The sequence below is a fragment of the Poecilia reticulata genome, chromosome 1 (assembly GCF_904066995.2).
Source record: "Poecilia reticulata chromosome 1, P_reticulata-male-v2, whole genome shotgun sequence".
NCBI lineage: Eukaryota > Metazoa > Chordata > Actinopteri > Cyprinodontiformes > Poeciliidae > Poecilia > Poecilia reticulata.
This window is the reverse complement of record NC_088830.1, coordinates 24,867,696-24,893,193: the sequence shown is the minus strand read 5'-3', so window position 1 is coordinate 24,893,193 and position 25,498 is coordinate 24,867,696. Positions and strand designations below refer to the sequence as shown.

General features: G+C 39.8%; 1 protein-coding gene and 1 long non-coding RNA gene across 2 annotated transcripts in view; one reads left to right on the top strand and one right to left on the bottom strand.

Annotated features, from left to right (window-relative positions):
- The window catches only part of ntn1a (netrin 1a), a 70,748-nt gene that overhangs the window by 31,713 nt on the left and 13,537 nt on the right, over positions 1 to 25,498 (top strand). The window contains exons 3-5 of the mRNA XM_008414585.3: positions 6,323 to 6,511; positions 15,814 to 15,963; positions 20,468 to 20,521. Of these exons, the coding sequence (XP_008412807.1) occupies positions 6,323 to 6,511; positions 15,814 to 15,963; positions 20,468 to 20,521 (393 nt within the window). The remainder of the gene's footprint in view (positions 1 to 6,322; positions 6,512 to 15,813; positions 15,964 to 20,467; positions 20,522 to 25,498) is intronic.
- LOC145552529 (uncharacterized) lies at positions 1,017 to 21,887 on the bottom strand. Its single transcript, XR_014088608.1, has 3 exons — positions 21,714 to 21,887; positions 15,781 to 15,850; positions 1,017 to 3,006 (listed from the first exon to the last, which is right to left on the bottom strand). It is a non-coding gene; the product is annotated as an uncharacterized LOC145552529 (long non-coding RNA).

The window sequence follows — 25,498 nt, the reverse complement described above, 5'->3', positions numbered from 1 at the left end:
GGATATAATCTCCTCAGGAAGCGCTTCACTCTTCCCACCACTGAACCCCGGAAAGATGAACTGATGTGAATAACAGCTAATGAGACCTAAAACAGAGACGTTTTATTTTTGCCTTTCTTTGGTTCTGTTCTGGTTCACAGATTTTAAGTAAGACTTAAACATGTAGTAGTATTTTCAAAATGGGACGGTTGATAATTTGGAACGTTATTTACGATGACACTTGGGGAGAATTAATTTTTTAAATGTAAGACAGTAATCACATCAAGAAGAAACTAGTTTAATATGAAATGATCCCTGGGTTTTCCCATATGCTTGCCTTCATCACCTCAGTGTCTAAATCAACAAACACAAAATAATAATAATAATAATAAAAATATATGTTTTTATGAAAATAAAAATGAAACCGTAATTAATCTGTCTTGTGCAAATGGTGAACAATTATATTAATTACACTCACAAAAGTGATTTATAATGAAAATAATTATAACAGACGTCCTGGTTACAGGATGAGCATAAATATTATTGTAATTTTTACATCACTCTTTGAGCTTCAGCAGTTAATATGTGGTAATTAAAAAAATAAATAAATCCTCCTGTGTTTTGGGGGACATTTTTTAGTGAATTACCAAAACACAAAGAATCCAGAGTGACTTACTGTTTCTAAATCCCCTATTTTCTGTGAAAATATCAACAAAGAGTAATTTACCTGCAGAGTGATGACTGTCGATGTCTGCTCTCACACTCTAAACATATTTACAATTTTTTTTAACCTTCTCTGTACGTCTTTTTCGCATAAAGCCTTTTTTAAAGTGTACCATTGTTTCAGCTCAATTACAATATAGAGCATATGCTATATTTTTCTCCTCATGTATTTTCTAAAACCTTTCTACAACAGATTGAGTTATGGTTGAGTTAAAATGCACAACACAATTGAGAAGTAACTTTATAAGTAGCTATGTAGGCGTGAAGAAGAAGCAGTGAGTGTTTTCTTTTCTTAGGCTGCTGCTGCTGCTGCTGCTGCTGCTGCTTGGTTCACAACCAGCAGCTAGAATCGGCCCAGCATGTCGATTTAGGCCATGAGTGGCAGAGATCACTTGCTCGAGTGTCTCTTTACAACACATCAAGGCGCTGGCCAGCATCCCTCAATTACCCGGCTTATCGTAAATACGATGAGCTTAACCTCAACCTCCAGCTCTGTGGCTTGAATTTTCCCTCTAATTAGCAGAGGCTACATGACTGAGGTCAGTTGATGGTTTCTGGAAACCACTCAAAGGGACTAATTAACCGGCTTTCCAAAACACATTCGGACACTGTGAAGAGGCCCCAGGTTTCTGAGCATGCACAGGAAAAGACATCATGAACTATTCACAACTAAGAATTCATTTCCTGTAACATTTAGCTACTCAGGGTTAAAATATTAAATGGCTACAAGTTTAAAATTATTATTTTTTTGCCCATACAGAACAGTTGTAGACTTCACCTTTAACACTAAGGGGTAAAACTGTGTATATTTCTTCTTCTTCTTACTTTAAAGTTGTTTGTATATGTCTCATTTTAGCAGCATAGAATCTCACTACTGATGATAATACTCGATTAAAAACAACAAACATAACTTTTACTAAAATCTTTTATAAACCCTTTTCGAAGAAAGAATTTTGGCAATGTTGAATTACAGGGTGTAGCAAACAAAACAGCTCTGGCTTGTCAAAGGACAACTTTACTAACAAAATGTGCAGTTTTGATTTACTTGTTGGTGACAGATTTTTATTAACCCTAAGCAGCTTTTTAATCAGCTTTAGACATCAGTAGATATCTTCACGTGAACGTCTCACTTTTAGCCACATTTCCAAAGTTCAAACAGAAGGCGACGTTGTATTTTCAGCTGCTTTAAGAGTAGCAGCTATGTCCGAGGTGCATTTGTGCAAGTGTAGCGACATTCAGACCCGTCTGTGTCCATCTGGGTGTGTTGACACCTGAAGTCAATTGTTCTGTGATGTGGCAGCTGATCCGGGTGGATAGTGGGTATGAATCTCGACGATTTATTCTGGAGCAAGCCAACCCCTAACCTTGCTGAGAACGATCCTCTACATATCATTCAACAGATGTTTAGAGAGTTTACTGTCTTCTTTCAGTGGTTAAATTGATCAAATCCTGCTGCACAAAAGAGGAATGCTAAGGTCAATAAATAAATGTTATTTTGTTAATCAGAAGGTCTCAGTTTTTTCCATTTGTTCCATAGAGAGTAAAGAAAGAATCTAATGTAAAAATAAAAATGTAAAACCATGATTGTCTTTAAGACAGTCTGCACTGTGACAGACATGAAAGTGAAGAAGAAACGTGAACCTAAAGTTTTTTTTCTGAAGGGTTTTAGACGAACGTCACGTTTAAAACAGCTTGCGTGACGCTTATTGCCAAGATAAAGTGGTTCTCAATTGTTCGTGCTTGGAGCCATAATAGGCTGAAACACAATGTGAACTTCGGTTTCACACCTTCTCAAGCAATTTTAATAGCAGCTCCACTATATAACCGCCGTGCCCTCCAGCACAAGGGCATTATTCTCTCTGCAGCCTTGTTGAGTGAGGGTGTGAAACAATCCTTGAGGTGTAACAGAAACCTGTCTGCTGATCTGAGGCTTTACACTGATCCTCCACCAGCTCTACACCTTCTGCGGGGATCCCTGTTACCTGCAGGCATGCACAGAGCAGTGCTGACTAACTGCGCCCTGCAGCTAGAGTCTGAGAAACACGGAGCGCGCTTCGTGGCATTCCCAGGCCACATTGGCGTTGAGCTCGATGTTTCCAGCACAATGAGACAGATCACTTGAGCGCTGTCCAAACAGGAAAGAATTGAACCCATTGTGAAGTAAAAGGCAGCGTGGTCACACAATATCTATGAGTAAAGCTCGGGTGCATTTTTTTATTCATCAGCGTCTGTGAGGTTGGATGTATCAGGTTGTGGCTGTTGGTGGGCTTGAAGGGGGGATTCCACTGGACACAGGAAGTGTTTCTGTAAAAAAAAAAAAAAAAAAAGTAGGGAATTTGTTTCGCTACATGCCTGGAAATAACACAAAAAATATGAATTATAAAATAAGATGCTAAATCCACTTTGCCCTTCCCGGTTTTATAACTTCCATCCATCCATCCATTTTCCTGCACCCTTGCCCCTTAGTGGGGTCGGGAGGGTTGCTGGTGCCCATCTCCAGCTGGCGTGCCGGGCGAGGGTTTTATAACTTAATATTGCCAATTTGTCCCAAATTATCTCCATTTTGTGTCTGTTAACAAAACATTTCATGTCTGTCTGTTTTATTTCTCAGATGTTCAGTCTGATAAAACTATGTGGATAAATACATAAAAGTCAAAAGTAAAATCAGCATGAAAAAACTAACCTCCTCCTAAACTAAATAACTGCCACAATTTGTGAAAACTGTTACCAGTTAGGACTGGGAATTTCACACGCTAATTTCGATTAATTAATTATAATGTGCTAAAAATTTAAACAACCGCTTTTTACACACAAAGCTTCCTGCCAGAACCTTTGCATTGTGGCAGGAATACAAAGGTAATTAAATAACAATGGTTACTTAATTACAAAGATTATAAGGTGTTAAAAATGTAAACCCAATTAATCACTTTGGTTTTTTTTTACATTCAAAGGTTCCTGCCAGAACCTTTGTATTCGCATGTTTCTGGTTCGCCCATAAATCTGACGCACACAGGAACTTCTTCATGTTGTTTGGATGCAGGCCTGCTGGTGTGGTTCAGATTATACTCCTGCTCCATTAACAAAGAGTTCATGAGTTTAAAATGTCGTAGACTAATGACGGGTCATCTTCCTGCAGTGTTTTCTGCTGGATTATTTATGTCATCAGTAGAGCATGTCATCCAGGTCCTGAATAGGCTTTTTCCATATTTTAATCATAAACACTGGAGTCGATGAGGCAACTCAACTTGCAGTGTTTTTTATGTTCTTCTGTGACCTGCTGCATGATTCATTGGTGCGCTCTTGGAATAATTTTGGTAAGCCAGTGATTCCTGGGAAATTGATTAGTTCACTAATGGGGCGTTGGGTGTTGAGGACTGCTTTGGGTTACTTTTTTTTATCCCTAAAAGTTGCATTGTGTTTTTACTGAAGCATCTTTAGCTGGTATTAACATTTGTTTGAGGGTCTGAAACATTTACCTGTGTAAATCTGTAAAGGGGAAATGTACTTTCCCACAGCAAATGTTAAGAATGTTCAATACAAACAATGTTTTACATTTTTTGCACATACAATTTTGTGTTGATACACAAAATCAACACAAAATTGATTTTGTCTATCAACACTATTAAGGAATATTATTTTTACATTTATTTATTTTTTTTTATTCAATGTTGGCATACTACAATAATCTCATACTAGCACTTGCATTAAGCTGAGGCCTTTTTAATATGAAATGTCCCGTAGAAGATCAGCTTTAATAGCCAGAAAGGTCAGGTATAAATCGACCTAAACTCTGAAGATGGAAAGTGGCTCAAGACAGAAATTATAAGCATCTAATCCATCCAGATGAGAGCACATGAGGAAGAGTTATCAAACACAGCTGATGTGCCCTTAACCCTCACACGGTCTGAGCTATTTACTCCGAGGTATTTTGTGTAGTTTTGGGAACTGACGGTCTGACGGGACAGACCAGCTGCTTCCCCGCGTCTCTGTAAGACCACAGGAGGGTTAAAAATATTGTTTACCTGTGATCTCAAGCTGTCATCTTGGAAAAAAATATTTTTTGTGTGTGTTATAAATCTTAGCTGTTGTAAGTTAAGTAGGAAAAGTCCATAAGTCTCACTGATTAAACTTCTGCAGTTGTACAGACAATACACAGAGCCAGTCTGTTTGTTTACTGTATGAGATATTTAGATACAGTAATTGGGTCCTTGGGGTGAAAATATCTCGGAGGTCTCAAACAGACACAAATATTCAAGAAAGAAAAAAAAAAGTAAGCAGAGTAAACGCATCAGGAAGAGGAACGCTTCAAGGATGCGTTATGTGGGAAATCCTTCAGGTTTCCTACATAAAGAGAAAAATTACAGACAGATGAACCAATCAACTTCTACAACTTGGGATCAATATATCCCTACTTTATACCCCTGTGAGGTAACGTGCATGAACACACACAGCTGAGCCACAAGCTGTATTAGAAGTACAGCTGTTAATAATGCATGAATCTGTCTGTGGTGCCAGTGGAGGAAAACCGGAGTCTCGGACGGCCGGGCCCTAATGAAGCTGGGCATGTCTGCGTCTCTCCTCTGCCAAAAAGTCATGAATAAACATTAGCTGGCTAATTAAACTCGGCTCTGGCAACTTTACTCGCCAGTAAACAAGCGGCAGAGAGGGAGCTCTAGCACACGCTCGCAGGGATTCAGTGGGAATGTAGGAATGGTATTTCCAGGCCTCCGTCTTCTGTTTAGTACAGTACAGCCTGCACTCTGGAGAGGAGCAGAGGACACTGATAAAAGGAGAGAGGGAGAGAAAGAGTTAGGAGGAAGATGAAATCCTTCACCTCATTAGTCCCCAAGTTTAAACTTCCTGGGAATCTACTGCGTGTGTTTCTGAATCACGGCTTTTCATCCTGGTGGTTTAAACTTAGAGAAAATCTTGAAGAGTTTTATCGAGATAAATTTCTGATTTAGTACCGAGTGCTCAGTTTTTCATAATTTCTGTGTTTTATTGGGATTTTATGTGAGTAGAACATAATTGTGAAACAGATGAAAAATAATTTTCTTTTTTTTTTTCTTTTACAAATAAAACTTGGTAAAGTATGTTGTGAGTTTGAATTCAGCCCATTCTTATTTAATACTTTAGCACCTTATTAAAATTTGGCTAACAGATGAGGAAACTTTGATCCAAATTATTCATCTGACCAGTTTTATGGCTTTGGTTCTGGGTTTTATGGTTTTATGTTGGTTCTGGGTTTTTTTAGCCAAGTTCTTAGAGATTAATGTCTTGAAGTTAAATCGACAACCTAGGATGCAAAAACTCATAAATGTTAGTTATTGTTAACTTACATTGTTTTTTTGTTGTGTGTTTTTCAGAATGTATCCACATCTCCACTGATAGCCCAAAACCATTTTTTTAAAAAGGAATGATAAAAAGCTTTACAATACTAGTTACTTTCAGCCTATTGGGACGATATTTTAAAATAATTTTTTATTGTTTTAATCTTCTCACTCTTAAAACACACGGCAGCAACATACAAGTGCAGGAGTTAATTTAGAAAAACCATCGCATTGTGATCAGAGAGTCTCAAAAACTGAAAGATTTGAACCTTCCTGCTTTCCTTACACAGCCTGCCACTGCAACCTCCATGCCAGACGGTGCCGATTCAACATGGAGCTGTACAAACTGTCGGGGAGGAAGAGCGGAGGAGTCTGCCTCAACTGTCGGCACAACACAGCAGGTCGCCACTGCCACTACTGCAAGGAGGGCTACTACCGAGACCTGTCCAAGCCCATCACGCACAGGAAGGCCTGCAAAGGTACAGGGCCCGTTTCCGTCTTTTACAGGAGCGCAGTTGGCCCATTTGGTAAAGCTTCATAGTGTGTGTGCGTGTATGCGTGTGGTTTTCCAGAGACTGACGGAACAAAAAGCAGCTTTAATCAAAACTATATCAAAGCAGTATGACTTGATTTCCTTGAAACAGTCTTGCCCCCTCCCCCACCCCCCCAATGAGTTAGATTTTTTTAGAAGACGCAGTTTAATTGCTGAACCAGTTTCACCTCTTCCATCAGCAGCGATGAGCTGGGGGGGGACTTTTGGGGATCGAGGAGGTCAGGGTGGCATTGGGTGGGGTCAGCCCGGGCATTCCCTCATTGACAGAGTAATTTGGCTTATTTTGAGAGGGGTGAGGGGATGACAGGGCAAGCAAAACAAACAGAGCAGGGGCGTTAAGTGATCCCCAGTCAGGACCAAAGATGAACGAGAGGCAACTGGAACAGCAGTGGGAAAAGGCAGCAACAAAGCAGAAGTCAGGACTGGAGAGGCAGCGAGGGAATGAAAGATGGCAGGAGGAAGGATGATGGGTGAGGGGGACACGCCCCTACACAGGTGTGCTCACAACTCACCGCTGAATGAATCGCCTGCCACCAACCCTCACCGTGGCTAACAAGGGTCAAAGACAGAGAGGTGGTAGAAGAGGAAGAGGCGGAGGAGGGGGTGAGAATGTGTTTTCTCACCTCTTCTATAGCTGCGGGGAAAGATAACAGGAGTCCAATCCCTGCACAAACAAGCCGAGGGACACGGCAGAACTCGTGCACACACACACAAGAAACGGATACCTGCTGGAGGGTTTCAGAGCCGCCGCCTCTGAAGGCGCCCCACCAAGAAATATTAGCTGCCTGCTGACAATTTAAGCCCCAGTTTTCTTTTGTCACTCAGCAGGAAGTAAATAAATAAACGGAGCCATCAGTCAGTTTGAAAGACATCATGTACGAGCAGCGAAACATCAATGAAACGAGCTGAAGAATGTGATGTTAGTTTAGATGAAGCAGGGCTTTTCATTCGGCTGAACTCAAAGACTAATCCAGCTCTGGAGAAAATGATACGTCCTCGGAGGAGACGTTCCTCCTTTTCAGCCTTTCTCTGCTAGAAATAAATGTTTTTTTTCACGGCTGTCTGACACGCTTCATGCCTCGGTGACAGAACATTAATCAAACTAACGCAAGGGAGCATCACCTGCGCTGCACTCGGCCCCCACCGGATTCCTTGCCTCCTGCAAGCATATCAAACACATTTCCTTTTTTTTTTTTTTTTTTTTTTTTGCACAACACAATTCTTCAGATTTATCCACCCTCAGCTCAGTCACTCATGAGCAATATTCCTGAGGTGATTTTAACACCCTCCGTGGCTTTGGGCCTACTCTGGCCGGCCAGGAATGCAAACACGGCATTCATCACGACAGGACGGAGCGTACCGTTAACCCCGTCCTGCGCTGTGTGTTGCAGGACAGCTTGGAGCTTTGCTGCGTTGCATGTTAAAGTCCCGCCTCATGTGTTCGCCTCTCAAGATTCACGTTCAGTTTTTGCTCCTATAAAAATTAAATAAAAATTACAGCTTCGTGCTCTTTCTGTGCTTTTCATCACTACAGTAAAATGAAGCACGGTCTGCCAAATCGCTGACTGTATTTAATCTGTCTTTACTGTATAGCAGAAAGAATATAAATAGTCGTCAGCTCATGTGAATAGCTTCACTATCTGATACATCAGCTAAATTACCTCACTTTGTTACTTTATTGTTCTTTGTGTGGTCAAGTTGTGGTTTTAGTGAAAAATTATTGTGTTTAGCACACAGCAGACAGAATGTAGATTATCTAGTCATTAGCATAAGTAAGGGTTCTTACCTAATTTAGAGGATTAATCTGCCAAATGACGTAATTAGATTTTCTTTATTCATTTATTGCTTTTACTAAATACCATACATAAAGTAAGCAAAGCAAACATCAACATGAGTGATTTTTCTTTTTTTTTTTCCTGTTTTTGCTGTTTGAGGCCTTACTTACATCATCTAGTTGATTAACCTGATAAATGATCTGATTTTCTCCTTTTCATTTATTTTGTTTTCAAGTTGGGATTGGAGGCCAAATTCACTGTATATAGCATTACCAAAGAGAATGGAAAAAAAGCAGTCAAAATAAATTTCTTTGTCACTTAATGACTTGCAAAGCCTGGAGAACTTTTCTGCCAAATGGTCAAATTTTTACGTTTTAGTTTTTGCTTTTATTAAGAGGTGAGTTGAGGTAGACATCAGCAAAAGCGAGGGCATTTTCCAATTTGATACCATACATAATTTATATGATGAATGTGCAAAATTATCAAATATTATTCATTTTTAATTGTTGTGTGGTCAAGTTGCAATGTACTGTATCTATTAATAAAACAGATCAAATGGAAATAGTCATCATCATAAGTGAGGATTTTTATTTGAGGGAAGGAAATTTCACCCCTTAGACAATTTGGATGATTAATATGCCAAATAATTTAATTGAATTTATTTTCACTCATTTTTTCACCTACATAGTAAACTTTTTAGGCAAAGTTTACCATGTTTAATTCATACCAGACAGGATTCGTCAAAAAGGATTCGTCAGAAAAAGTGAGAATTTATTTGCCTTTTGCTGTTTTACACAATTTAGACAGTAATTCTACCAAATTATCTTAAAAGGATAGCTTTTTAATCGTTTACTGTCTCAAATATACCAATTGGAATGTAAATAAATTAATCATCAGCATTTTTTTAGATCATCAATTCGCCAAATTTGTTTATGAAACAACACAAAGAATGTGGTGTCAGGTTAGTTTTTTTATAATTCAGTTTAATCAACTGAGTTTATTCTAGCTGTTCCTCCATTTAAACGCGCTGCGTTTGATTTATGATGTGGTTGCTTTTCCCAGCGATCCCTTCAGATTTTGAACATAACCGCCTTACAGACGGGCCAAATTTTCGCAGAAAAACGGAAATGAAAGTTCAGACAGGAGTAAAATAAAAATGCCCCCAGCATGTCAGCAGCAATGAGAAAAGAACCACCAGTGACCAACATGGAAATTTGTTTTCACACAAGTCCGATTGCTAACACGATGTTAGGGAAAATGGAGAAATGAGTCCTGACGCGAAGTCAAAACAGCGAGTCGAAAGCGGTGAAAAATGGGCCCGGTATGCACACCTGACATCTGGAGTGAGGAAGACGTGGAGCACGAGCTTCTGGATTAATCTGTTGGCTTCTGAGGATCTCTAAATATATCAAAATATGAAAGTTTCTGAATATGTTTGCCTCTTTTTTTTTGACATGATCTAAATCTGAATAAAAGGAATATTTAAAAGAGAGAAAGAAACCTTTTATCCAGAACCCTTGCAGAACATCGGCACCGTTCTCGGATATGATTTAAAATAATGTTATTGCTCAGGGATAATGATAGTCCCGTAGGCCCGCAGCCAGAGCGCGGTCACGGCATACTCTCATTACAAGCAATGTAAAAAAAAAAACTAAATCCTCTCACCCACACTTGGGATTTATTTCCCCTCGACTCGTTCACGTTTGCTGCCGCCCTTTGCCGTAGCGAAGCATAAACAGATTTCATCATTGTTTAAGAAATCATCGGCTCACCCAAAACGGTTTTGTTCAATTTAATCTATGAAACTTGCCAGAGTGCATGCGCCTCCCACCTCTCCCCGGCCCTGTGTGATTATAAGCAAACACTGTCCACATTCAACCCGGGGATTCAGTTACATCAAAATAGACTTATAATAAAGAATCTGCTGCAATTACCCCAAACTGACAAATGACACGAAACATAGACGGGCTAACAAAACATTTTTTGTTAGCTAAATCTGGAGCATTACTGCTAACGAATTCAGAGATCACTGTTTTACATGGTCTGCTTGCTGGTGAACAAAGTTACCACACACTGCCTTTCTCCCCTGCGTTGGACACTTTCATGCTCCGGCAAACTCCCACCTCAGTTTAAACCACATTATAACTCAAGATAATTTGATGAAACCCCCAAGCCGCAAAACTACTTTCATGCCCACTTCTCAAACAGTGTGGAAGCTGGAACAAAGTGACATCGATTAAGAGGTTTTGGTGATTTACTGAAATCAAAAAGAGAAAGCCTCGTGCTGTGGGACCCGCAAGAAAGCGAGGGAGCACAGCGGTAATATAATCCCCTCAGAAAAGTGGCTCGTTTCCAACGGAGGCCGCGGTGAGCGGAGAGCGAAGCCTGCCTGGTGGCTTCGTTCACATGCCAAGGAGTCAGAGATTCACCCCTCCTTGAGCGAGAGCGTAGACTCCAATGAGTTTTCAGTCGTCTGTTACTCGTGTTTATGACTGTCTGAAAGGCTCGGATTTAAACACACCGATGGGATTTGACAGATGCATAAAGTCTGGTTGGAAAAAAGGAAGATAAGCAAAACCTGAACTGCAATTATGCTGTCTTCGCCTTTAAAGCGGAGACTCCACAGTTTTGAGTTTAAGTGTTTTTTATCTGATCTTAAAAGCAAAATGATGCGGAATCAAAAACGTGACAGCTAAGGATTTTACTTAAAAATGATTTTAAATCTGTTGTCTGCTACTGCAGCAATATTCAAGCACAAAATTCAATGAATGTTGTGGGATTTTATTATCTCAAACAACAAGAAAAAAGACTTTGCATTTCAGCCCCATTTAATCCGATGCTTCAAATTAAAATTCGTTGCAACTAGTAAAGCAAGTCAGTTATTTCTGTAGTGTAACATCAGCATAAATCTGCTCTGTGAACAGAGTTTTATAAAAAAGCGTTTTAGCGAACTGAAAACGTCCTGAAGACCAATGAGGAAAGCAGAAGAGCCGGGGAGAAAGTTCTGAAGAAGTTAAAGCGGGTTAGGAATCTGTTAATTAATTAATGAACAGTTTTTCTTCAGCCTGCTTAAAGTTTTGCTGAAAGGTTTTCACAAACAAACATGTGGAGCAGAGCGTCCTGGTCAGATTAGATGCGAAACCTTTTTAGTCCACATGCAAAGAGGAAACTCGATGCTGCAAACCACCTTCTAAAGTCCATGGTCATCATGATAAAATGGTGGTGGCAGCATCATGCTGTGGGAAACGTTTCATTCAGCAGAGACAGAGAAGCTGGTTAGAGGTGATAGATGGAGCTAAGTCAGACTGCGGTGAGGATTCGCCTTGTGATAAGACGACGACCCTAACAATACAGTGTGGAGTGTCGTCGTTTGAAATTGGCTTAGTCAAAGTCCAGGTCCAAATCCAACTGAGCATCTTTAGCAAGAGTTGATAATCAATATTTACACATTTTCTGATCTGATTGAGCTAGAGCTAATTTGAGAAAGAAAAATGGGGGGTAAGAACTAACTAAAAGAAACTATAAAGTAAAGGGCGAGTCTACAAAATACTGACCCCAGGGGGCTGAATTATTCTGCATTTTTAACATTTCAGGTTTTTATTTAAAACTCATTTGAAAAGCCATGTATCATTTTCCTTCCACTTCACATCCATGATCTGTTTTGTGTTTGTTTTTCAGATAAAACCTCAGTTAAATACATAGTTGTTGGCTGTAGCGTGTAGCTTGTAGCCCATCTATTTTTATTAAGTTGAGCCTTAACGCAAAATTAAGGTATGGTTCATGTCTTAGAGTGAAATCCTCACTATAGCTCTTTAATTTGATTAAGTTTTTTTTTTTACCTTGCTACTTATTACCTTTCGGTGGATATTGAGATGTTTCCACTTAAAATAACAGGAAAGTGCTGTGCAATATCAACGTCACTCACAAAGCAAACACCCGTCGCTCTCGGTGGCCAAAAGAAATCCATCTTGTGACCATTTACTGTCATCAATAAAATCCTGAAGTAGTTGCAGATAGAAAGCGAGCCGTCCTTGAGGTCGATGCGATTTTTTTTTCTTTCTTTTTGCTCTTTACAGACACTTTAGAGAGAAGCTGAAATCTAATTATAATCTAACACAGACTTGGCTCGATTGGCTGCATTCCAGGTCCAACAAATTCCTCTGACTGGCACACTGAGCTCAAACCAAACCGGGGAATGCAGTTCAGACTTCAAACATCAACTTCATGGTGAATGATGGGCATATTGTGAAATCACACATTGCCTGCTTTTGGAAAGGTCTCCATACCCCATTTTTCATGTTTTTTTGGGGGGGTTTTATGTGCAACTCCTGCAATTCCTGGCAGGTAGATACTCTTTTTGTAGTTACAGTAAGATAAAACCTCTGCATTAGCTTTTCGTCTTGTCCTTGTCCCTTAATCCTAAGGCAGAAAGGGAACCTTTCCTCTCTGGCTCCTATATCTCTCCAAGCCATCTGGAGTGGTAGCCATGAATCAGCCACTTAGCCCCTGAAGTGGACACACACTTCATACTCTCACTCACACCCCTGGAGTGAGCCGGTCATTGACACAGCAGCTGTGTCATCCGGTCGGAGAGCATCTGACAGGACAGAGAGGAGAGCTGTTCAGCGAGGCAGACCAAAGGTGACGACAGAAGAGGAGAGGGAGAGCTCTCCACCTGCGTGCCATGTGGTTCCTGATTTACAAGCAGGCTCAACGCTGGGCTTTATGGTTCCGATCACATGCTCCTAAAAACATAACCCACCGCAAACTCCCTCTATCCTCAGAGCCTCCCCTCCAGAACACGCTCCCCTGGATTTACTGGCCTGAGGACGTGCCGCGCTGGTCCAAACGCTGCTTAGCGAGCTCCCCAGGAGCGCAGGTGTGTGTTCGCCCAGCCGCGCTCAATGAAGGCGGTGACAGATTGGTCTGATGTAGGTAGTAGTAGGCACACAGTCTGTGGGAGGACTCGGATGAGTGCGATAAGAGGGGCGAACAACCCACACACACATGCACACACGCACACACACACACACACACACACACACACACCAAGGACTGATAAGAGCAGCAACAGTAGCTGAAGCTCAGGAAACAGGCAATAGAGATAAAAAAAAAAGAGAGAGTTTTATAGATAGACGGAGGCCTGCTGGGACACAGACCACTTTGTTGTGTCATAGCATTCATTTATTTTTCACTTTTACAGCACAACTACAATCCACTTGGGTTTTTCGGTAACACTTTTGACAGTAAATAATGACATAAAATGCAAAGTTGACCAATTTAATGGATTTTTAATACACGTTTTAATGCAGATTTGCTTTAAAAGTGCCATTAATTACAGAGTAACATTTCATGACAACAGTCATTAAGTCTCCTTCATTTTCATGACAGATGTTATTGTCACGTTTATGACAGTTCTTTTCAGTTAGTTGTGTTTCGTCATAAAACAGAAAATAGAATAAATATTATGGGACATGAGCCATACCTTAATTTTGCGTTATAAAGCTGCTCAACTTAATCAAAACAGATACACACTGCAGCCAAAAGCTGTGTGTTTAATTGGGATTTTATATGAAAAACAAACACAAAGCAGGTCATGGATGTGAAATGGAAGGAAAATTATATATATTTTTTTTTTCAAATTAGTTTTCAATTGTTATTATGTGAGCTACAATGTTTCCAAGTACAAAAAGATCAAAGAGAACTACTTTAATCTTAAGAATCAAACTTATAGCTGGAGCACATAGTTGTGTTTAACGACATTCAGCCAGCGTTACCGTTTCCTGGTTTGCTCTGATCTACTTCAGTTTCTACTCAGAAATGCCCTCTTCTACTGTCAGATATTTCTGGGAAGCAAAGATCCATTGGCCTAGAGTCTAGACAATTTATGTTTTTTGGCTCATGTTGCTCATTAGTCCTACATCACATTTAACTTGTTTGCATTTTACTCTGCAAATAATTTACACCAACATTTTTTCTACATACAGCTAAAGGCAATCTAAGTACCACTAGCTGCACTTGAGCCAAAGAACTATAGAGACATAATGCGTCACCCTGCGAGTTTTGTTTTCCCCAAGCAGCATATTGAATAGCAGCAGGATCATTGCACCGAGTCAAAGCAAAGATTAAAAAGCACACTACATTCGGACATGTCAGCTTTTATTGAAATGATTTAATTCATTCAGAAGCAGTTGCATCATATTATCTTCTCCGATTCAGATTAAATCTCCTCATAAACTCCAGGCCAACTACAGTAGAGATCTGGAATTTTAAGCATGTGGACAGGGCTCAGTATTAATTTCTTTTGACGTTAATACATATTAAAGACTGAAGTCAGTCCAAAGGAATGAACTCATTGTTTTTGAAGCTGTAAGTCTGCATGTGTGAGCTGCACGGTTAGGCTCTCAGAAAGCAAAAGACGTTTTATAAAGGTCCGATCATTAGCAACAATGCAAAAAAAACAAAAAACAGAGTATTAATTCGTCTGCAGCCTTGAAGGCTCACAGAGTGACATGTGACACAACGTAGAGGAAAATCTTATGGCAGAAAGAGGTTGGGGGGGGGGCATGTAGCGAATGAGGCTGAATGTTTTAACATCACAGGGTTTCTGGGAAATCGGCAGAAAATAAAACACTTATGGTGCGAGGCATGGAGCGGTGAAAGTTTGGTGATGAATGCTTTTCGGGGGGAAAATGGTAAGACATTAATACGTCAGCTCAGACTTTGAGGAGGACTAAGAGTTATTTATATCCCAGAATAGGAGAAAAGAAAGAACTTTTGTAGCACACCCCTTTCAAACCTGGCTGCGAAATGAATAGAGAGGGTTGGATTAGGCTGAGGAATTTAGACATGATTACATTCCTGGAGCATATGTGTCAGACCCACACCCAACAACCAGTTTCTGGAGGAAGACTGAAGGATGTCTTGGGCTCTCGTTCAAAGCCTGACATTTATCAGAAACAGGCTATCAGAATTATACCCCATTATTTGATCATTTTTGGTAAACATGCACAAGGTTTTTTTCCCATCACCCAGCACACACCAGTCACACACACCAACATGTTTTTGCCTTAATGCAATCCTGATGAGGCGCTGTTGCAACAAACACCTCGAAGACGTCTGTAAACCTTTCAGAATTGGATTCTCATGTAGTCTTGTAGTAACACTGGTTGTGTTTTATGTGCCTGTGTGTGAACGCCTCCACTATGTTTCTCACCACCCTGTTGTCGCCACCGCACCGATGCTGTGTACCCACCTGCACTCTCTTTGCATAGTTAGTGTTAGTTCCCCCCCCACTCCCTCATGTGCGTGTGTGTGTGTGTGTGTGTGTGTGTGTGTGTGTGTGTGTGTGCGTGTGTGTGCGTGTGTGGGGGTGTGCGTGCGTGTGTGTGTGTGCGTGTATGCGTGTGAGACCACTTACTGTTCCTCTCTTTCTTCCTCTGTTTCCTCACAGCATGTGATTGCCATCCCGTGGGCGCTGCTGGCAAAACCTGTAACCAAACCACAGGACAATGTCCCTGTAAAGATGGCGTGACTGGTATCATGTGCAACCGCTGCGCTAAAGGCTACCAGCAGAGCCGCTCGCCCATTGCCCCCTGCATAAGTACGTGGAAGCAGTCTACATCCAGCTAGGACACGGATTTGCTTAACTCCAGCTCTTAAAATGCTTTAAGCAGTTGTTATTTCACCACCCACACATGATACTCACGTTGCAGTTTCATGCTAGTTGACGCTAGCAGCTAGCTTAACCAATGCAGGCATTTACCATCATAAAATAACTCTGACCTCAAAAACAATGTGAAAGGGTTTTTTTCTGGATGCTGTTGATGAACCGTCAGTGTTTCAGTGCCGTTACAGTATCCATTGGATTATGTCAGTTTCAGGTTTATGTCGTAAAAAGTAAAAACCTTTAGAAATTTTCATCTTAAAAAATCATTTAGAGTTAGTCCAAACGAGTCGTATTTTGCATTCTTTTGTTTCCACCCACCTTAATTGATTCGAAATAAAAATTTTAAGTGACTAATGTCAACATAAGTCATTAAATGATTTGAATGTAACCAGATTTTGTATTGAAGGCTTATGCCTTAAATTTGCATTTTCTTCCTTTTTTAAATGTTTTAATTAGATAGTTTTTTGTTAGTTTGTTTTGTTTGGGGGTGTGCACTGGTAGCAATCATCCTCTGAGTCTTTTTTGTTTGGTTCTGGCTAATGAATTAGGCTGTTATTTCACAAAAAAACTGTACAAGATGCTTCATATCTTCTATAAATCTGTTGTTGAGCGTCTTCTCTTCCGCCATCACCTGTTGGGATAACAGCACTAGAGAAAGGGACTTAAAAATGCTCAATAACCTGATAAAGAACGCTGATTTTGTTCTGGGGACAACTGTGGAACCACTGGAGATTAGATGAGATGATTATTTAAATAAGCCAAGAAAATCACAGACAACATTGAGGTTGTTCTTCATGGGACTTCCATGTCTTCAGCTGGAGGCATCTTCAGATCCTCTATGGAGATCCTTCCTGTCCACAATCATCAGCTTCTTCAAAAACTCTTTAAAGAATCTTGGATAATATGAGTTACAGATCAGTATTTCTGAATTTGAAATGAAATGGGGGCAACTTGTAATCTTCCTGTGTGACACTGGGAATGAAAACATGCATTAGTCAAACTGATGCTCTCAAAACATAAAGTGGAGTAAAAACCAAAAATGTCATAGCTGTGGCATTCATTTTAAATTGCCTTATATTTTTCATCAGATAGTTAATCTGATCGGACACGGTTTTACTTTTAGCGTTCTCAGTGTTTCACACAGGACACTTCATGGCCTCCTACTTCCATATACTGTATAAATTATCATTGGTTTCTTTGTAAATAAGCAGTCAATCCAAATGTGTCAATAGTTTAAAGGTTACATGTTTGTGTTCACATAAACGTCTGTGGCGATTTTGAGACCAGAGTTGTTTTAAGAAGGTAGAAGTCTATTTTGGTTTTGATCTCACTCAAACTAGCTGTTAGCTTCAGCCCCTAGGACTCGTTAATCTGGATTTATGATAAATGAAGACTCAAGTAAGAGGCCTTACAACAAGACCTTACAACAGAGCATCGCTTAAATAATCCAGATTAAACTCTTTATGGACGATGGCTGCACACGAGAAACTGCTTTCTGTCGCTGTATATACATTCTTATTCAAAATCCACTCTAACAATCAAGCATTTGTAACAAAGCGACATGTACAGTACAGATTGTGTTTCATTCTTGCTAGACTAGTGGTTGGTTGTAATAAACACAACTTTCAACTTTAATATATTCTAATTTTGGCTGTTGCAGCCACAGTCAGAATATATTATAAATACAGATTAAATTACACCAATAGTATCTAAGAAAGAACTTAAAGTTGAAACTCAATATAAAAATAGATCTAATCCAATGAATCAACTTTATTTTAAACAGATTTAAATTGTATCTCAGAGATTGTGCACACTTAAAAAAATCAACATGAGACAATAAGAGAAAAATAGGCTCAGTGTTTGAATATCACCTGAATAATGATGAAAGATTGTGTCACTTTTGGGCTTCCTGTCCTCCTAGTACCTCAGCGATTTTTTTCATCAAATGGTCAATAAGAGCAAACAAAGGACGTGTGGGATCATTTCACACAATCGTATTTAGAAATGCTGAAAGTTGGAGTCGGGTATCTTCGGTCCCAGATGATTTTCAGTGGAAATACAAGAAAACTCAATAAAATCAGGGCATAACATCAAAGCATATCCCAGTTTTATAAAGTTTATATTTAAAAATGTTAAAATTATGGTCTTCCAGTCCTTTCAACGTAAAAATCTCTATGTCGCTTCTTAATGTGAAGCGATATAAAGTCACTTGGATGAAAGAAACCGACTGCACATTTTCTCCTCCAAAGTAGACAAATTTGGAAACTAAAGCACCATCCATCAGTCCCACTAAGGGACGTTTTCTTTTAAAGCTTCAAAAGGTTTCAGTTAAGAGTTCAGGATGGCTACTGGAGCAGATAGCTCAACTAACTGCCTACTATACGCTTGTTATTCTATAAAGAGCAAAATGATAGGAATGTATCTTAATCTAAATACCATGTACTTTAAAAATGAAGGATAAAAAACAGTAAAATCATTGCTTAGATAACAATAATCTAAGTGTGTCAATGTGTTTAAGCAGCATTAGAATTAATTGTTGATGTGCTTTAAATAAAAGCAGTTAAACCACATTTTACATTTGATTTCAAATCTTTAAAAAGTGAGTATTTTTTTACTCAAGGTCATCATTCTGTGAGAATCACATACCAGTACCTACTCGAGATCCAAACCCCTCACTGTTACACACCTTTCCCCGCAGTGTGTCCATCCTCTTCCTTTGCATGTGTCTTTAATATGCCTTCTTTAGCCATCTTGTTTCTTTTAGTAGGAGATCTCTCACCTATGCATGATTTCCCTGTGTGTAAACGGTGTACCCACTCTTAAATAGACAGTTCATGACAAAGTGACTGAGTGAAGCAAATTTTCCTGACATCTAGCAGCTCTGTTGACCTGTCTTTACCTCTGGACCAAAGCTTAGAGTGTAAATTGATTAAATTGATCATTTAAACAGTAGCCAGGTTTATCCGAGGATAACTCTCGAAAAACTAAGCAAAACCCAGATCCAAAGCGTTGCACTCAAGTAGATGTTTGGTGGATTTCGTTTTATTAAATTGAAGTTAAATACGTGGCTTAACAACTGCAATGACACTTCGGATATAGTCATGGTGGAACGACCCAGAAAGGCCATCGCTGATGACACCACGCTCGGTCACTCCCGTTGGTCATGAAGAACATCTCTTCCTAATGTTTCAACTCGCTGGGTTGGACATGAGATTCTCACAGTAGGACAACCTTAAGTTAAAACATTCCACTTTTATGGGATCTCAATATTTACACAAAAACACGCAGCTTGATCTGTTTTTCCTTTGACATAGAAAAGCAGTGGTTATTTGTACTGCAACTGTAAATGTATAACATTATTATTCAATAAGCTACATATATTTACTGTAATTTTGAAGCAAATACTGAATTTTCAAACTTTTTTTTCCAAGTAACAGACATTTAAAAAAATCTGTAGCAAAATGAGCCATCATCTTCATAGTGTTGTTGTGTTATGCCTTAAAAAACAAAAAGAAACTAAATATTACTTAAATGTGTAACCCATTGCTATGTGAATAAATGTACAATAAAAATAAAATGTTTTATGTCAGGAAAATTGCAAATTACATAGAGATTTTTAATTTTAAAGAACATAGAGTAAACACTCTATATTTGTATTGAAAATGACCAAAATTAGACGCACTTGGATGTAACTCAGACCACTACAAACTTCTAAAATGATACTTGATCAATATGTGTTGAAAATGCATCAACAGGCATTAGCAGTATATACACAACTCCATTTGCTCCACATGCAGGTAAGAATTTAATTTGAAATTCTAGGTTTCAACTTAAAAAAACATAATCAAAGTGTCAAAATTAAACAGAAAGGACTAAAAGAACAAAAATGAGTTCACACTCCATCGCTAGCTATTGGCCAAAGTTATGCCTAAAATCAGCTTAACAACAGCAGCAATACTGATCATTTATATATATCCGTAAATAAATGTAGTTAGTTAAGGATCAAATTGTATATTTTTCTACGTTTTTATTCAAGTAGATCTAATGATTTTACCAAAAAAGCATTTTTTGATCCTTTTTTCCTTAAAGCATGCAAAGGAATAAAAACTTGTGTATTCTGAAAGCAATTCAGTATTATAGGGATTTAATCTTTCACATATCCAGATTCATAATAATAATAATAATAAAGACTTTACCTAGCTGTCCATTGAAGTTGTTTTGTAAATTTAAATCATAGAAAATTTGAGTGACCATCAAAAACTTGTCTGTTGTAAAAGGAAATCTGTTTTAGCACCTCACCGCTTTAGTCCATAATTGAGCTGTTCTAGACATTAGCACTCTTTACATGAACAAAACAAACAAAAAAAAAAAACAATCCACCACATGCGCTTTGTACAAATGAATAAATCAATTATTTTCTCTCGTTTTCTCTGAGTAGAGATTCCAGTTTCACCTCCCACGACTCCGTCCAGCATCACAGAGGAGCCATCAGGTGAGTGCAGCTGAGCGTTAGACATTTATTTGTAAGTGTGAGTGCGAACGCGGGTGCGGGTGCGTGTGCATGCGCGTGTGTTTGCGTGTGCCTGTTTACACACCAGCTGTGCAGTAAAATATGCACAGAATTTGGTGGAAATGTAAGTGAATGCAAATGAAATTTTTCACCTTCTTTCACTTCCTCTCTTGATTCCAGTAAAAAGTGACTGTAGGATAAATTGGATCCCACTTGCCTCTTCCCTCATTACTAGAAGGGTTCATGAATATTAAAGCCATTAGCAGCAGCCATGGGATGTGCCTTCTTTAATCTCTCACACTTTCACAATTAATCAGTCTAACTGCGGCACAGTGGGGTGTTTTTTTCCCCCCCTCCATGGGACTGGGATTTTTCACTTCGTTTGACCGAATGATACTTTATCGCTCCGAACTTCAGTGCTTTTCCAGGCCTCCTTCTCCAGGGTAGTGAGAAATAGATGGAGGGACTTTTGATCTTGCAATGCAACAAGACGGAATCCAAACAACTTTTATTTCATTCACGCTGCAGATGATTTTCCGTAGAGTGCGTGTGTGCGTGCGTGCGTGCGTGCGTGTGTGTGTGTGTAACACCAAGACTGCATTTTAGCACAACCAGAACAGCCCAGGACTTGAGTTACACGAACCCCTGAGTAAAGATGTGTAAAACACATTAAAGTAAAATCATCTTTTATTTCAGCAGCATAATCTCACAATGAAAAAAAAAAAAATCAAACCTATAATTTGAGTGTTTTTGCTCCGTGGGAGAAAAAAAAAATCAGCCAATAAAACCCACCAGTGGCACAGTCGTTGGTAACCCTGCTCTCCATACTTTTTGCCATGTATTGCTACAAAATAGACAGTTCTGTGCCTAATGAAACATTTTGTGTTGTTGTTGTTGTTTGCTTTGGCAAATTTTGAATTAGCATCCTGCTGAAAGACCTAACGACAAGCCATACTGGCTGAATCCACGACAGTTATTTAAAATCTCCTTCTGTTTCAGATCCATTGACTCCACACTCTTTACCTAGAGTTGCAGGCTATATGGAAGAGAAACAGGCCCACAGCATCACAGATTGTCTGCTGTACTTATCATGGCCTCTTTTGACACTTTTTCATTTGTTGTTTCATTCCTTTGGAGCATTTGTTTCCAAAACCTTCAACCTAAGTCATCTCACCTGATCAAACCGGACAGTTCCATCAGACTTTAACAAACTCCACAGGTTTACATTTGTGATGGTAGGTAGGACAAGAAAGGCTTTCTACTGGAAATCTTTCCAAACCTGGATCTAGTCTAATGGTTGTCATGGAGACTAAAAGGAGTGTTAGATTTACAAAATACTGTGTGGCTGGTCATTTTGTTAAAAGCCAAAATCTCATGTGATTTTGTTACTCGGTGACTCAGTGAACTCAATCCTAATTTTCTAAAATGAAAATGAAGGAATTGTCCAAACATGCAAAATGTTAATCAAAACAGTTATGAATAAAATAAAAAAAAAACAGCAAATCAGAACCATCATAAGAGAACGTCTCCAACATGCTGCCGTCATGAACGCTGTCAACTCTAAAACAGACAACAGAGAAACCTAATCAATTGATCCATAATCAATAATGGTGATAAGAAAATACCATAAGATTCTGTAGCTCTGGAATGAACTGTAAGGCTATTGGTTGGTTGAATTTAAGACCTGATATTGATAGAATACACTTCCTTCACTGTCTTCATACATCTTATAAAAACTTGCTAAATCAGCATATCAGCATTTATTAGTCAAACATTTGAATATTCCTAAAACTGGTGACGTTTTTGCAGCTAAACAGGTTAAATATAACCTCAGAATATTTTTTTATTTAAGTAACAGCTGAAAAAATGTGAGTCATTTGACTCACACTGTGTTCCTCTACCTTCTTTTGTGGAGCTACCAGAGGCTGTTTGTGCACGTGTGAGCGCGCACGAGAGGCTCCAGCAGCTGTTCCCCGCAGAGGCCTCAAGTGCACTCTCAGGATATCGCTGCTCTCTCAACCCCCCCCCCAACTTCAGCTTTCTTTTTAGTGTTCTCCACCTCCTTCGTCTCCCTCTGTTTCACGCTTTGTCTTCAGATAACACTGTGGGTGGTGGGGCGCTGGAATATATGGGGGCTTTCTCTGGTCTCACTCCTCAGGAATTGGAAAACCTCTGGGATTTGGTGTTCACCTAAAATAAGTGAAGGTAGAATATTGCATTTGTTTACGTACTGTACTTTGCAAAGCATTCATGCGCCTATAGAACTCCTTTCAAATTTACATTTTGTGAATTTGCATCCATAAAATTTAGTCTGCTTCATTGGGATTTTATTCAGTAGACCAACACAGAGTAGAAAATAATTGAGAAAGGGAAGAAAAATGAGAACGTTTTACAATAAAATGTGTTGACTGCAGCACACAGTGGATTTAACTTGTTTTACTCTGACATAACTTCTGAACCACCTGGCTTCAGAAGTTCCATAATTAGAGAAAAGCGATCAACATTATTTAAACAGCATCATAGCTGACAGGTTAGGGATAATGTTATAGAAAGGTTTTAAAGGGGACCTATTATGCAAAATTCACATTTTGAACAGTTTCGTATCTGGGTCGCTATTGCTTCTAAAAGCAGCCCGAGCACTTAATAAAACCACCCAGCCATTTTTTGTCAGTAAGTTAATGCTTAGAAAATTATCTGTTTCAAAAACCTTCCAAATGATGTCACAAATCAACAGGTACTGCCCCTCACACAACAACTCAAACACGAAGCCCAGTTCGTCACCTTAGCAACCCCAAACAAGCTCCAGCACATTTGGTCAGCTGGTTTTACTGCTGCATGTGCTGTACAATGGCTGCTGGAAAAAACAAGTGTTTTATCCACAAACCACTTCCTGCATTCTTTTTTTTTTTTTTTTGGTTATGCAAGACGCTCCACTTCTGCTTTTCAAAGTTATACAGTTGTACAATTGCGCATCTGTTTGCAGCGATTTTCACGTGGCAGAAGCAAATAAGTTGCTACTGGCGTGTGTGACAGTAGCAACTTATTTGGCTTTAAAGTGACTTAAAGTGACTATTTTATAAAATAGGAAGAAATGCTCAGACTAAGATCTCATGATCTAAGAATGATGGAAGGAGGAAACATACTAGTCATGCACTGCACAAATCGGGCCTTTATGGAAGAGTGGCAAGAAGGAAGTCACAAGAAGTCTTTTTTGCAGTAGAAGTAACAGCAAACATTCAGAAGAAGGTTCTCAGGACTCGTCAGACCAAAACTGGACTTTTTGGCAGACATCCCATCATTTCTATGGTAAAACACGGCAGCATCATGCAGTGGGGATGCTTTTCTTCAGCTGTTCTCTCTTGAGCCCAACGACTGAAGTCACGCAGGCTGTTAGCTGTAGCACCGTGATGGAGACCTTGCAAAGCCAGGGGGCCCTTTGGCCCACCCAGGTTTGACATGTAGAGGATGCAAACATCACCCACAGAGCCTATAGAGAGGGTCGAACAACAAACGTACCTCTGGTATTCCAGCGGCTGTGATATCACCTAGTTGGTGATTGCTTACAGATGTGGCGTGTGTGAGCCCACGCTCACACACGCGTGTGTGTGTGTGTGAGACGTGTGTGTGTCACATAATATGTGTGTGAGACAATGTTTGTAAGGACTTTTAACCTCCTTTTTTTAAGCAAAATGACTGTCAAAGATGTACTTATTTTTTCAGATGCATGTTAGACTTATTGAAAATTCAACCAAATGAAGTCCAGAGGTGAATTTAATGGCTGAATTTTGCTGATTATGCAAAGGTAAGATGTTTTGGCCAAAAGAGATGAAAGGACCAAGCAGGGAGTGAAACCATAGGAAGATCCGTGACAGCTGAGTAAAAAATGAGGTGCACGGATGTGAAGTCTAAAGTCGAGCGCAGTCGTGGAACAAATGACAGAAGATCTGCGGCTCGACCGTAGCGCTCGAGATGTAGGAAACGATGGAAAATACGAGCGTGACGCCGACAGCTGCAAGGCAGGTGTCTCGTTGCGGCTTACGTGAAGTAGGGGAGCGGGGGGTTCTGCTGGGATGGAAGGAAAGGAGGGAAGATGGAGTGGATATTAATTTGTCTCCTGCAGGAGGCCCTTCCCTCCCCGCCCCCCCACACCTCGACCACACGGAGGGCTGGAATGCGTGGAGAATAGCGCCGATGGTGTGGCCCAGACAAAACACACATTGTGCTGGTGGGTCACGGATGGTGTGAATCGCCACTCCCACGGGTCACTACAGAGACGTCTGCATGGCAACGAAATGTGGAGGAGATTAACCGCTGGTGACCTGAGCTGCGGCCGCGCGGGCCTGTCAGGATGTTAGAGTAACTAATGATGATGAGGAGATGGAGAATTGGACTGATGAGGATGATGGTGTTCGTGTCCAGTGTGTGTGTATGTGTGTGTGTGTGTGTGTCACGTCCGAGGCTGGAAGCGATCAGAATCTGTAGCGGACCCCTCCTCGGATTTTTTGGACATGAGTCTTTCTTCGCACACCCTTTTTGGCTCCCTCAGACTCTGCGGCGCTTCGGTCATGAATCTTATATCACCACTCAGTTATGTGAATGCTAAGAGAAGGGTTGGACACAGAATGATAGTAATCTGCAGGAAGCCCAGGTAAAAGTAGACAAACACAGCATACAATTGTCATAGTCAACATATGACCCCCTGCATTGCTGGAGTTTGTAGGGCTATAGTATTCAAACCAATTGAGCTTTTTCACAATTTGTCAAGTCACAACCATATTTTATTAGAATGCTATGTAATAAACCACTTACATTTTTTAGATAATCATAAATGATTGATTGCAGCTTATCCAGATCCAGCAAAGCAGCTTCAGATTCTCACATCACCACCCACAATGTTTGAGTATTGATACTTTTCCTGAAATTGTGTGCTAATTTTACTTTTATCTTTCTACTTCTTCA